This window comes from Pangasianodon hypophthalmus, chromosome 10, assembly GCF_027358585.1.
Source record: "Pangasianodon hypophthalmus isolate fPanHyp1 chromosome 10, fPanHyp1.pri, whole genome shotgun sequence".
In the NCBI taxonomy this organism is placed as follows: domain Eukaryota; kingdom Metazoa; phylum Chordata; class Actinopteri; order Siluriformes; family Pangasiidae; genus Pangasianodon; species Pangasianodon hypophthalmus.
This window is the reverse complement of record NC_069719.1, coordinates 9,756,067-9,770,906: the sequence shown is the minus strand read 5'-3', so window position 1 is coordinate 9,770,906 and position 14,840 is coordinate 9,756,067. Positions and strand designations below refer to the sequence as shown.

Sequence of the window (14,840 nt, the reverse complement as noted above, 5' to 3'; positions counted from 1 at the left end):
CCTGAGCCTCCTCAAGAAAGTAGAGTCGCTGATGAGCACACATCACATCACCGCTGTCTTTGGGTGAAAATGTGGACAGCAGAGGATTATCAGCAACTCGTGGGACAACTACTAATATGTTTATGTTTTGCAATGGCAAAACATAAACAAAACATGCTAATGGATATGCTAATTCTTCCAAACTCAGAAGAATTTTTCAACCCAGTCGCGCTGATTGATGACGTAAGCAGAACGTAATCATTTTCTTTAATAGCAAGTCTACCTTTAGAAGATCATCATCATACAGTGTGACAAGTAAAAATCTTAAAAGACTTATGTAATCCCACAGTGTAAAACTTAGCCCTGACCTAGTGAACCAGCATGAGGATATGTTTTTGATAGAGACGACATGAGCACTTCTGTAAGTCGCGTCTGCCAAATGCCATAAACGTAAATGTAAATATTATACAGTATACACTAGGCTGTGGTGACGGATGTGACCATATTTGTCTGTGGGCGGAGCCCTAACGGCACTCACCTTTGGCCAACCGGGAAGGTGGGCGGAGTTTTGAGTCTCTTTTCACCGCGTCTGTGCTCATTAGCGTTCTTGTCGGTGTTTGATACTTTTCGTTAGTTAGACGTGTTCGTGTGAGAAGTTCAGTGTGTCCGTGAGTCGACGTGAGAGCACCGTGTCGCTGACCGCAGTGTGAAAATGAGGCTTCATCGTGGAACCGCGCTTGTTGTGTGCCTCTGCTTGTGGATACCTGTTGCTCAGTCGGTAAGTTGGAAGTGAATTAAAGTACTCTGACGTAGTCGGAATGATCTGGTGGTACAGATGTGGTGTGTTTTTAGGGGTATTGTTTTCTGTGATGCGCTGCGTTCACACGTGGCACATAAAGAAGGATAAGAGCTCGAGTTCAGTGTTATGCTGCTGGGATTGTTCTGGCTTTTTAATTATTATTAATTTTTTTCTTAAAAGTGACCAGTCTGAATTAACAACAACTTGAAAACCTGTACTGGGTTACATCTCCCTACTGGGAAAAAAAAGAAGAAGAAAACAACCCTCATAGAAATTGCAATGGCTTTAATGGTTATAATGGGATTTGTAATGGTTTTAATGGTTATAATGGGAATTGTATTGGGTTTAATGGAAACTGTAATGGTCCCTGTGGGTCTCTACTGGTAATTTGTTGCCTTGTTTTGGTGACGTTATGTCTAGTGGATACCATTAAGGACCAGTAATGGTAATGGTTTTAATGGTTAGCTGATGGTTTGTAATGGTATTTGTAGTGTAACCCATTAGAATTTCTGTTATTTGTTTATTTTTTTGAACCAGCAGGGCTGTGTTACAGTTTTGTAGACCAAACAGTGTTTGTGTTGTATCCAAAAGACAATCCGGTTTTACTCTAACAGGTAAGTAAGCGTGTTAAGGAGAGCAGTAGACAGGCACAGATCGGTTATCAGCAGATCAGTTATCAGCAGGCCTCAGAACACAAACCTGCTGAGAAAAGCTGCACATTCTATTGTTTCACCTCTTTACATGTGATCATTTCAGTCTGTGAACGCCAAGATTGTCGTATTCAGCCTGAACCTCCTAATCATCTTTCCTGATCTCTTTGGGTGCCTGTATAAGAACCTGGAGATCCGATCAGATCTTTATAGGCATGTTAGATTCCTGTGTTGTCTCAGATCTTCATGGGGGAAACATTGAGATTCAGTATCACAGCAAAACGGTTTGATTGCAACTCTGATGTCTTGTGCTTTTCCTTGTGTGGTAAACTGCACTGCCCTCACCTTGCAAGCATTCACACATGACTTCTCAATCAGGAATGCTGCAAGTGGAAAGTTTGAATGGCTTTGGGGCTTTTATTGATGGTTGTTGCCTTCAGCCAAGCCTTAATTAGACTGCTCCTACTCTTACTTGTAGATGTAAATGGCTTTTCACTCAGTGTCGGCTCTGCTGAGATTTTAAACAAATTGCTTTGCCATATTGCCCCACCATGGTTGACAGGGAATGTAATTATGCTAGCCGCTTTATGGTAGGAACTTACAGCTATTTATAGAATTACAGCCCTTTTTGGTTGGTTCCCTACTTCAGTTACTGCACTGCGTTGCACAGATTTCTGATTTTTGTAATGCTGTCTCATCCATTTACACTTGGGTTAAATATCATGTATCCGGAGAATACAAGAGTAAGACACAATTCATGAATTACACGGTTGGTACAAGGAGAACAGCACATGAAATATACAGGACACTATAGAAAACTACTGTAAGTCTCCAAGCCTCGTCAGAATCGCTGCACAAACCCCCTACAATAACTTCATATGAGAGACCAGTGCATTTAGGTTGCACTTATCTGGGAAAAAAAAAACAGGAACTGCCTTTTGCCTCTTGTTTTACATGGCCATTTCCTGAGATCTTGGATTAGCAGCTCTCTTGTGACGTACAGTAGCTGTGTGAAGTGCGTTTTAACAACGAGCAGGCCACCAGGTGTTATCTGCCGCAAACACTGAGAAACATAAAGACAAACCGAACACACCCAGGCGCTCCATTATCCAGGCCATTAGTTCCTCTTGTCTGTCATGCCCTCTCAGCGTGTTTGGTTTTCTTGGCCACTAGGATTGGTTTTTCGTTGTTACTGTGAAAGCAGAGCCTATTTTAGGATGAGAAACTTTTCATGAGGCTCTCTGGTACAAAATGAGAAGGTTTGTGATTGAAGATCTTACACCCATTTGCTCTCAAGGTCATGTACTTCTACCACTGTGGCCCCCTCTTTGTTTTTTTTACGTATAACTCTTTTTTTCCGCCCACATGTGTCTCATGAAGACTTAAACTGTCAAGACACTGATTGTACTAAAGTCAGCAAACTGATAATCCACTGTGAAGAATCCTTTGGTTGACCATGTTAATTTTATACACATCCTCTAAACTCAGTTTCTGAAGTACATATCTGTCTCTTTACCTTTATCAGGCACAACCCAAATAACAGACTTTTCTACCTGGTTAGGTTCTGTGGTTTTTCTGCGGTTGCTGTCATAACAAAGTAATTGCTGTGACTACAGACTAGTTCACATGGCCGTGTCATGTTGCCTGACTCATCGAGCCTACGTCTGAGAGCTCCGCTGTACACACACGGGAGACTGTTAATGCATGTCTTTATTTGAAGGAACATCTTTTGTTAGTGTGTTTGTAAAGCTGTAAATCGCACCCTTTTTTTTTTTTTTTTTTTTTTTTTTTAAACTACAGCGATGAGATGTTCTGTATTTGTATGAGGCCTTTTCAGATGTAGAACCAACCAAACAGCCCCCCTCCCCCCCACCCCAGAAAAAAAAAAGGTGGATGAGTGTAATCTCTTGGTGATTAATTAACATAACAACTAAAACAGACTCCCAGGCACTCAGATGAAATGTGAGTGGATCACCATCACTGAACCTTTTTCTCTTCACACCTTCTCTGAAGTACTTTTATTCACAGTGGTCATTGATTGGCAGCCTTTTTGACTCGTTATTGTTTTCACCGTTCAGATAATCCTGGTGAATGATTTGGCTAATCCTGCTTCAGCAGTGAACATATGCTGCTTTAGACATTGAATGACTCATCACTACAGTGAAAGTGAAAATCCAGATTATTAAGCCTCTGGGAAAAGGGTAAACCACAGATATAATAAGGGCTGTGAAATATGAAGGCATAACTAGGAGTCTCTTTCTTTAAAACTATGGCTTGTGATTTCAGACTTTTAACTAATCTTGAAACTGGCTGTTGTCCTGAGAATTTCACATAATACAAAAGCTTTAGTGAAGTTTGTCCATATGCCTGTTAGATATTTGCAATAACGTTCTTCCTAAGCTCATCACTAACCACAGGTCTGGACACATCATACATTTATTATCGGACAAATAAAAGCGCCATTGTGCTGCGTAGTCCTCCGTTTTAGTTACTGATTAACCTAAATGAATAGGATAGAAAATGGTACTCAGTGTAATGTAGCAATGTGCTGTGAGCTAGTTAGATATTTAAGTGTATTTAATAAGGGAAATTATTATATGATCATGTAGCGTATTTGTGCAGTCAACAGAAAGTCAGTGAGTCCTTGGCAGACATTTCAGCTGTAAGATTTGGTCTTCTCGCCTTGCATTACATGTAAATTATATTACTTGTATCTGGCTAGCATCTGTGGGTTTTTTTTTTTTTTTCTCTTGATATTTTTAACCTCAATTGTGCTGTGCTAGCAAGAGGTTTAGATGACAGCCAAGGTTTTATCAGTGTTTCCACATATCTGCATGTTCCTGATTCTGAGAAGATGATCTGTCTTCCATGCAGTGTAACTAGTCTGCTAGTAAAAATTGTCCTATCATTAAAAAGATTGTGCCTCAGACGATTTGTGTAGTGCAGCAAGCAGTAGGATTCAGAACATGTAGCACACGCTGTAATTACAGCATTGACGCCAACATCAAGCACATCAAACATTCATACCAAATCAAACATTTGATATTATGAGCCGACTTGTCCAATGAGCAACTATGGTTTTTTTTTGGTTTTTTTTTTTAAAAAAGAAAAGATCTGTTTGTCCCTGTGCACGAGATCTGTTTGTCCCAGACATCATTTGTCCAACCCCGAATCAGACAGTGTATTTATTGTTTTCACTGCTATTACCTTATCCACACACAGTTTGTACATCATGCCCGTGCAGTAAGGATAATGTACCTTTTGTGGTGTACGCCTGTTCGAGGAAAATCCCAGCTCTGAATTCCAGTCATCGATATGTCTCAGCCTGTTTGTCACATGCCTGAAAGCACAAGCTATGGTTATCGGAGCATGGCCGCTGAATGTAAGCCATTATTTTTTTCCCATGAATATTCCTTAGTGCACTTGTCACACCCAGCTTTGTGTAAGATGTTTTCATGCTCTTTTTCTCTAAGCAGCCTACGCTTACGTGACATTTACAGGTGTACATCATGCGGTTTTGTGTTTTTCCTTTTCTCTTCCATTGTCCTGGACCATCAGTGACACAGGACCTGAAATAGTCTTTGAGATGGGAAGTTGCACGGACAAAATGTCCATCGGTGGTGTATATGAATGTTCGGCCACTTCAGTGTGTGATCACTGCAGCTGTGGTGGTTGCCTGCAAAATATTTGTTTTAATGAGGCATTTCACATGAATCCTTGAGCTCATCAGCAGGTTGTTAACACTGATGGTTCCTCAAGGGAGTTTAGTATTCTACTAAATGTTTGTGCTTGCTGAAGTTGCTACTAATTAATTTCTTTGTTTTGTTTTGCTGTTTTATGTACTCGGCTTAAAGCACCACCAATCTGGACAAGTGCTGAGAGATTCTTGTCAGCGTTTTCAGTATAACCTCAGTGCCCACACTAGCCCTTGTGGAATGTGTAGGGTGATCAGTGAAGCCCTTGAACTCTGCTGTCTGTAGCTGTAGTGTTTGCGTAGAGAATATTGAGTGTGTTTTTTTTATATATATATTTATAAATATTTTTTTTGCCAATAGAAAATACACAAATTTAAAGGTGTACTGTAAAATCTCAGAATAGCGTAACATTGTTTTGAATATCTGGAAGGCTGAACTTTTTCAAAGGACCTTGTTATTATGTATGTACTGCGTGTGTGTGTCACTAAATTATGTGTCTGTGTCTAATACATAAATACCCCCAAGGATCACACTCAGTACCTTATCCAATATAAATAAGGCTGGCTGTGGTTGTCTAGTGGTGTAAGCATGTATGACATTAACAGGTGTGTATTACATCATGCAACTTGGTCTCGCCTCCCCCTCCCCCCACCTATTTTAATTCATTGTCCTGGATACCCATACTTGATTACCAACCTTTTGTGGTGCAAGCAAGTTTCTTTTCCTCCATTTTCTACTAAGTAAAAAGAGTTTTGGGATGCACATGCAGTCAGCAATAGGGGCCAGTTTGTGCAGAGTATGATATTCAAACATAAACTGGTCAGGACTTCCTTTTGATGACTGGCCTTGTTTTTTTTTTTTTTTTTTTTTTTACCCCCATCTATTTGAATTCATTGTCCTGAATTACCATAGTTTACTACCTACATTTTGTGGTGCAAGCAAGTTTCTTTTCCTGTTTTCTACTGAGTAAAAACAGCTTTGGGATGCACGTGTGGTCAGTCATAGGGGCCAGCTTGTGTGGAACATAATATTCAAACATAAACTGGTCAGGACTTCCTTTTGACGCCTGGCCTGAGAATGGCCTGTGTTTACATAGGTCCTGTCATGACCATAAAGCAGAGATTAAAGTGATGCTGAGCGTACCAAGCGGTGAAAGATAATGTCTCCCTGTCGGATGCGTTGGCTGAAATCTTCCAGACGCTGCTGGAGTCATGTTAGGGTTCTGTCTGTTGGAGCATGCCAGTAAGGATTTCAGTATTGAAAAGCCTAAATATTTTCTTATCGAGCACTGATATGTGACATGAATCCTTGTACCATTGTCTGCCCGCTGAATGAGTCAGTGACCTTGAGTGTATAAGGGAGGAAACTGGAGAAATTGCTCATTATCTTCTGGAATGCAAGCATGTGTGCAATTAATCTTCAGTCTGCAACCCATTCACAAATGTTCTTGTCCACACATATTCTTATATTCTGATGTATATTATTATAGCGTCATGGGTTGAACTCAGGAAAACCGATTGCAGACCTCTTGGCAGAACATAGTCTATACTGACTTTAGTGATCTCAGGAAATCAGCACATTGTGTGAAATGCGTCTGCCCCCTCACTCTTCTCCGAATAGTACTTAACTTAACCCAGGGCCAGGAAGACTTATAGAGGTGGGATGTCACACGTGTATGTGAGTGTTCAGTGCAGGGGCCTGCGCTGGCTCTGGGCTATTTATACATGACTTTAGCCTCCCAGCAGCTCCATGCTACCCCAGTAAGCAAGTGACTTTAATCGTAGACTTAGCATAGTCGTTTACTGTAATTCAGTTCAACGGTGTCAGATATACATGGTAGGATTATGTGTGCCATTGTATTTTAAATCAGTGCCTGAATTACTCTTCGGAGTGGAGTGTAAATATTATGTATGTCAATACTCTGCACTAAATACATACAACAAACTGTTGCTTAAAGTCTGACAACGAATCAAGCCATCTAATTTGCATATAAATGGCAGTAGAGCACTTTTCCTTCATTGTAATGGAAAGGCTGTGTGCGTTGTGAAGGCACACAAATGCTTTTCTGTTTTCCGAGTTTTGCACCTTGCTATAAAAATGCCGGCACCAAATGGCCTCAACTGACAAAAAACTGTTAAGGATCAAGTCTCTACGAGAGAGCTAAGATAAGCACAGGTACACTGTAAACTTGTAACGAGGAGCCTGGGGACTAGTAGAACACCCCCAACGTTATAACTGACTGTTAATTGTACAGCCGTACAGCTGTTGGGGCTTGTTAGCTGACCAAAGTAGATTTTGATGAAACTTGAACTTGAATGCCAAATGGTAGCAGGAGGACAGAATATTGACTAGCTTTATTACCTCATGAAAGATTTTTTTTTTTTTTTTTTTTTTTTTTTTTTTTTTTTTTTTTTTAAATCCCATTGGATCAGCCAAAGCACCTGAAGTTGTATGCATTTTTGTAATGTGAAGCTGGCCCACTGGCCTTCATTGTGATTGGCCACTGGGCTGAAACTTAGTGTAAAGTGATAGCCTGAGGCCTGTGGCTCAGTGACTTGAAGACTCAGTGAAGACTTACTTTTCAAGAGTGGCTCTCTTGAGTAAAGTGAAATGATTGAACTCAAGCAACTTCTCAGTGAGCCTTAGTTCTTGGAGCAGTGGATTTCAAAGTGGTGTCTGTGAAGCATAGCCAGGGGGTCTGTGAATTATTTTTTTTTTTTTAAACCAGTGAAAATCACACCTCACTGTTATCAAAGTTGTATTTCTAATAGAGTTCTTAGTTATTAGTTTGTTTAACTGGTCACTTTGCATGTAAATGCACTCACTTGGATGCAGAGAGTTCTGTCAGTGTAATTTTTAGGAACCTCTATAGCCTCAATGAATAACCAGAATAGTATTGTATATTGTATATAATAAAAATAAAGAGCCTAATATTTTAATAGTTCATAAAATGACTTTACTCCATATCTGTGCTGAGGGGGTCCTTGGATTTTTTTATTTTTTTTTTTTTGGCAGCTAAAGGGGTGCCTGGCTGCAAAAAGTTTATGCACCCCTGTCTAAAGGTTAATTTTCAATACACAAACTAATTCACAGTTCTCTTTTTATTTATATGTATTAATTGACATGTATTACTTGGTTGCTATTAAATTTCCTCTAGGGAAAAAAAAGGTTAAATCTAGAACTTTGAGGTCTATACTTTGTCCCTCACAGAGCCTTACATTTAGAAGGCTTAAATTCCTTATCTATCCAAAGAACACTTTTTATATTAAGGCTATTCATGTATTTGGTTTCATGGACACAGACAGCATGTTGTGCTTTATAAGCTGCTGGTTTTCTTTTACTTTTGAATCACTATCTGCACCCGCCCTTCTTTTTCCTTTTATACCCATCTTTTTTTTAATTACTGTGCATAATAATTTAACTGGAATGTCAGCTACCTTATGTAATACTTCTCATTTATGATGGTGTCTTCTGAATGTTGCATAAGATTTTCCTCCCTTTTTAAAAATCAGTTGAAGCTGCTGAACAGGAAAAAGTCAGTGGGATTGTTTCCTGTTATCTGGCTGCAGATCCAAGTTAGCTAACCATAAACGGTTTTTATTGTCTCACTACAGTTTCCTTCAATGCAAGAAAATCATAAGCAATTGACTAGAGGCTTAACAGCTTTATTTAATGTAGGCATAACTTCAGCAACACAATATCCTTCACAGGCAAGAACAATTTTATGTGGTATTAACACTGAGTGGAACAACTGCTGGCAGACCACTTTAGCTAAACCGGCTCCATGGAGTCTATGGCTCATATTCAGCAGCAGGGTTTGAGGGGTCAAAGGGCAATGAGCGTCATATAAAGCTACAGGGCCAGAAGATAGTGTGAACAGCAAGAACAGAGGCTTTAGGGCTTCATTTTGGGAGCCCTTTTGATCCGAATAACTTGAGAAAACGGTTAACGATAATCTCTTATCAGTTATGTATGAACCTGTTTTGTATGAACTCAACTGAAGTGAAACAGAAAGTAAAGTCTGTAGTCTGAAAATCTGAAATAATAAGTGAAACTATAGACTACACTTTTAAAATGAACAAACTTGTACAATAATTGTATGCCGTCATACACTATATGGCCAAATATATGTGGACACCTGACCATCAGACCCATATGTGGTTGTTCCCCAAACTTTTGCCACAAAGTTGGAAGCACACAATGTCATCTACAATGTCTTTGTATGCTGTAGCATTAAGAATTCCCCTTTACTGGAACTAAGGGGCCCAAACCTGTTCCAGCATGACAATGTTCCTGTGCATAAAGCAAGGTCCATAATGAAATGGTTTGCCAATATTAATGTGGAAGAACTTGAGTGTCCTGCACAGGGCCCTGACCTCATCCCCACTGAGCACCCCAGGCCTCCTGACTCAACATCAGTGTGTGACTTCACTAATGCTCTTGTGGCTGAAATCCCCATAGGCATGCTCCAAAATCTAGTGGAGAGCCTTTCCATAAGAATGGCAGATATTATAACAGAAAATGGGGACTAAATCTGGAATGGGATGTTCAGCAAACACGTAAAGGTGTTAATGGTTAGATGTCCACATACTTTTGGCCATATAGTGTATATAGAAGATATTCCAGTTGTGTGGTAGTAAAGGGGAGATACACTGCTGTGGTTGTGATGATAAAATTGTGAAGAAACTAAGCTAAACATTCTGTGTTTATTTCTTTGATCAGTATGAAGCTATTCCACCAGAAGATCAAGATGTATCAGGAGATGATGAGTTCTCTGGGTCAGGATCAGGAGATGATGGTAGGAGATCTGTTTCTCATTAATTTTTTTTTTCATCTTGTATAAAAAATGGACTCTCTGTATATAGTGGATGTATGTTAATTGTAGGTCTAACTAACATTAATTCTGTATTTTAATTTTGAGATATCTGGATCTTTGAGCCTGAAGTGACAACCCAAGCAAGTCCAAACACTACAAAGACAGCCTGGTTCACAGATGCCCCTGTTATTCTTCCAGAACGTTCTGTTACCCAGTTTGTCACCCTTGACACTGAGCCTGAAACATCTGGGCACATTACTGAAGCTTCTTTGCCATACACCACCCAGATCACTGAGACTCAACCATCTCTAGTCATCATCAAATCTTTTGACTCAGAGGAAGTTCAGAAGGGTGAGACCACAACAATCAGCGATGTGGCACAGCCAGAGACCACTGTACCTCCAGCTGAGAAACTACCAGAGACCACTGTACCTCCAGCTGAGAAACTACCAATGACCACTGTACCTCCAGCTGTTTTGGTGCCCACGCAAGGGGAAGAATACACAACCACAGCGTATGATGAGGAGGACACCACAGAATCATCTGTCATAGACCAAGAGGAAGATGAAACTACAGTTGTTGTTGAAGTAGTGCCTGTGACAACTGAAGCACCTGATATGGAGACCACACCACCGCTTCTGAGCACAACATCAGCCAGTAATGTAGCTGATCCTGAAGCTTCAGGTGATGCTGTTGAATCCACTACTGTTCAAGCCATTGAAGATAATTCAGTTGAAAAAGACATCATTGTAGAGGAGCGTAAACCCAACACCAAGAAAACGGTAAGAGGACTAATATATCGTATTGATATTTGTTTTGTATTGTATTGACATTTGTAGAGGAGCAGAGTAATTTGCTAACCTACATAAAGGTTAATGTTCATGCTGTAGAGTATATAGCATCCCTATGGAGAAAAAACTCCAAAATCCATCTCACACCATTACTTTTCTTTGGCAGAGGGTTGATGGCACTGTTTCTGAGAATGAAATCTCAAGATCAGAGCAACCCGGATCTGAGTCTGATTTTGCTCGTTCTGACAACGATAGCTTACTGGAAAGGAAAGAGGTCCTGGCAGGTATGCATTATATTAAACCCATATTGTTCCAATATCATGTTTTGGTATTTGGATCCAGTGGAACATTCTGCCTTTCTCAGCTTTAGGAAAAACCTTAATTTATAATGCATGAGTCAGTTCGTTTGCTCATTCAACATTTATTCCATACTTCCATCCAGTGTCATAGTACAAAAATAACTTTACCTATAAGAGGATGTGAGGTAATTTGAATGGACTAATCTTTTCCATGTTGTCTTCACAGGTGTCATTGCAGGTGGCGTGGTGGGCTTGGCTTTCGCCATCATGCTTGTATCTCTCATGGTCTACCGCATGAAGAAGAAGGATGAGGGTAGTTATTCACTAGACGAGCACAAACACCCCAATGGAGGCTACCAGAAACCACAGAAACAGGAAGAATTCCTGGCATAAAGACTCTTAAACATACTGTCTCTGTCTCTTTATTCTGTGCTTGACTGCCACTTAAAACTTCCCAACTCACCAGATTCCACCTGTTTGGTGACCCTTTATTTTTTGTTTGTTTGTTTTATATCCACGTTGGATTTGCAACACATCGGATTTGCGTCTGAATTGGTTGATTGATCTTCAGGAAAGGTTCACTTGGGTTTGAATGGTTTTTTTTTTTCCCCTCCTTTCTAATGGATTCTTACACTGTGGATTGAGACTGTCCTCATGAGCCCTAGTTATGAGTGAGGGACTGTTGAGCCGGCCATTTTTTTGTTAGGGTTCTGCTTTCTGCCAGTGCTGGTAAACTACAGCAAACGTGAACCGGCTTCTCATTTCCACCGTGCCTTATTTCCTGTTCCAGTGAACTGAAGCGCACATTGTGTGCAGTAGCGAGAGAGCTCACCTCCTCCAACTGTTTGTTGCCTTGGTAACAGATAGTTGCCATAGGGACAGAAAACATGGATTGCACTTTTGACATGCAAACATTACAATCCCGAATTACAATCACTGTTTGCTTGGAACTGATTATGTGTTTCTGCTTGTCCTGGGCTCTCTTACTTTCATTTGTTGAAATTATTTTCCACATTGTTTCTTCCCTCGTGTGTGGAAGGAGAGCTGCCTCGCTTAACGAGCGGGAGATTCCCTTCAATTTCCTCCTTGTTTTGTACTTACTCCGAAGATGGCGTGTCGGGACGAGCAGCACAGAATTGGTATTGGGAAATTGTATGAATAATTGTTGATCAGACATGACTGTCGTCTTACACAATATTGCTGTATTTCCTAGGAGCTAAATGAATTTTGACATTCTGTGTACCTTGAATTCTCAAATACACTGTATGAAATTCCTCAAAAATTAGGCAAGTGCAGACTTTTTTTTGTTACTCCAGCTCTTTGTACATATGCTAGTGGACCAAATCTACAGCTTGAAAACCTTTACTGAGATAGAAGATGGCTAATGTATATTACCAGGTCATTTGAGACCTTTTTGTAAAAGTGTGTACATGTTCCTCGGTTTTTAGTTATCACTTGAATTAAAGGACTGCTCGGCTGCGATGAGCTTTCTGGAAAGCATCGTAAGCGATTGTATTTGATCATGTTCACCCCAATTCTGCCTAAACAAAATTGTGTCTGTTGTGAAAGAAATGTGTGTTATAATAGCTCCCTGGAAAATACCAAGCTGAGTGTGTTAAAATAATTTTCTTACTAGTGTCATTAAATAAGAAAAAAATGTATTAAAGCTGTTCTTTTGTGTAAATGCTAATCTCACATGCCATGGAATTAGCTGCTTATAATGGCCGAGCAGAGTAACGACGTATTACTACTAAAGTGTCATGCTCTGTATGTATTACTGAACCTGCGCGTGCCATGTGATGTGTACAGCTTTCTTTTGTTTTCAGTTGTTTCTTTAAGTCGATGTTGGTATTTTTACAAATGGACAAATGTTTTGACTCTTTGGGTACCTTATTCCAGGCTTCAGGTTAGCTCAACTATTTGTCCATAATGGAATTTTTGAAAGAGGAAGTGGCAAAAGTGAGTGAAAGTGCATTTGCAGCAGAGTAAAACGTTTGTGCCTTTGCAGAATGGCTGGCCACGCCTCAGAGAGAGCTGCCTTTGTGTTTTGTTGCTGTGCAAAAGAAAATTAGACCTACTTATGTCATAGTTTGTACAAATCTCTCTATTTATTATGCACAGTTGTTTTCTATGTTTAATAAAAGGGAGTCCATTTTCAGCATTGTGTAACTTGGAGTTTGTTCTGTGCAGTTGAATGAGTGAATGAGTCGTGTAAGCCATGTTTAGTGAAAAGAGGCTTAGAACTCTTTGTATTAAACGTCTATCCTTTACCTTAACAGATACTCAGCTTTTCACTGTTTAGGTGAGGAAATGATAAGAAAAAGCCTCAACTTTACAAAATGGTATTTATTTGGCACATTTTAAGAAACAGAGGATGGTGGCTGAAATCTGTTAGTATTAAACATGACAGATACAGCTGTTATTTTGTCATAAAATATAAGAGCCAGTCATTTGCATATTGGAACATATCTCGTCATACTGTTTTACCAGAGAATAGGGGTGGGGCATGCACACTTGAGGCTGTTCCCAATTTGTGTATTTTTTTGATGAGGGTGAAAGTGTTTGTGTGTGTGTGTGTGTGTGTGTGTGTGTGTATATATGTATGTATGTGTGTATATATATGTATGTATGTATGTATGTATGTATCAGCCATAACATTGAAACCACCTGCCTAATATTGTGTAGGTCCCCCTTGTGCTGCTCTGACCCGTCGAGGCATGGACTCCACAAGACCTCTGAAGGTGTGCTGTGGTATCTGGCACCAAGACATTAGTAGCAGATCCATTAAGTCCTGTAAGTTGTGAGGTGGGGCCTCCATGAATGGGGCTTGTTTGTCCAGCACATCCCACAGATGCTTGACTGGACTGAGATCTTGGGAACTTGGAGGCCAACATGTTCCACAAACCATTTCTGAACAATTTTTGCAGTGTGGCAGGGCACATTATCCTGCTGAAAGAGGCCACTGCCATTAGAGAATACTGTTGCAATGAAGGTCTGTAACAATGTTTTGGTAGGTGGTACATGTCAAAGTAACATCCACATGAATGCTAGGACCCAAGGTATCCCAGCAGAACATTGCCCAGAGCATCGCACTGCCTCCACCAGCTTGCCTACTTCTCATAGTGCATCCTGGTGCCATCTCTTTCCCAGGTAAAACAATGCACACGCACCCAGCTGTCCACATGATGTAAAAGAAAACGTGATTCATCAGACCAAGCCACCTTCTTCCAATGCTCCATGGTCCAGTTCTGATGCTCCCGTGCCAATTGTAGGTGCATTCAGCGCTAGACAGGGGTCTGCATGGGCTCTCTGACTGCAGCTGCGCAGCCCCATACGCAGCAATCTGTGATGCACTGTGTGTTCTGACACCTTTCTATCATAGCCAGCATTAACTTTTTCAGCAATTTGTGCTACAGTAAGTCTTCTGTGAGATTGGACCAGACAGGCTAGCCTTTGCACCTCACGTGCATCAGTGAGCCTTTGGCGCCCATGACATTGTCACCGGTTGACCGGTTGTCCTTCCTTGGACCACTTTTGGTAGGGACACCCCACAAGACCTGCTGTTTTGGAGATGCTCTGACCCAGTCATCTAGCCATAATAATTTGGCTCTTATCAAAGTTTTTTCAGATCCTTATGCTTACCCATTTTTCCTGCTTCCAACACATCAACTTCGAGAACTGACTGTTCACTTGCTGCCTAATATATCCCACCCCTTGACAGGTGCCTTTGTAAGGAGATAATCAATGTTATTCACGTCACCTGTCAGTGGTTTTAATGTTATGGCTGATTGGTGGCTGATCGGTGTGTGTG

The 14,840-nt window shown here is 40.5% G+C and overlaps 1 protein-coding gene across 1 annotated transcript; it reads left to right on the top strand.

Moving 5' to 3' along the window:
• The first annotated feature begins 560 nt into the window (after positions 1–560).
• LOC113538930 (syndecan-1) lies at positions 561–13,187 on the top strand. The gene is made up of 5 exons (XM_026934400.3): positions 561–757; positions 9,846–9,921; positions 10,045–10,721; positions 10,897–11,014; positions 11,256–13,187. Exons 1-5 carry the CDS (start codon positions 692–694, stop codon positions 11,420–11,422), a joined length of 1,104 nt encoding a protein of 367 aa, XP_026790201.3. The 5' UTR covers positions 561–691; the 3' UTR covers positions 11,423–13,187.
• Positions 13,188–14,840: the final 1,653 nt, after the last annotated feature.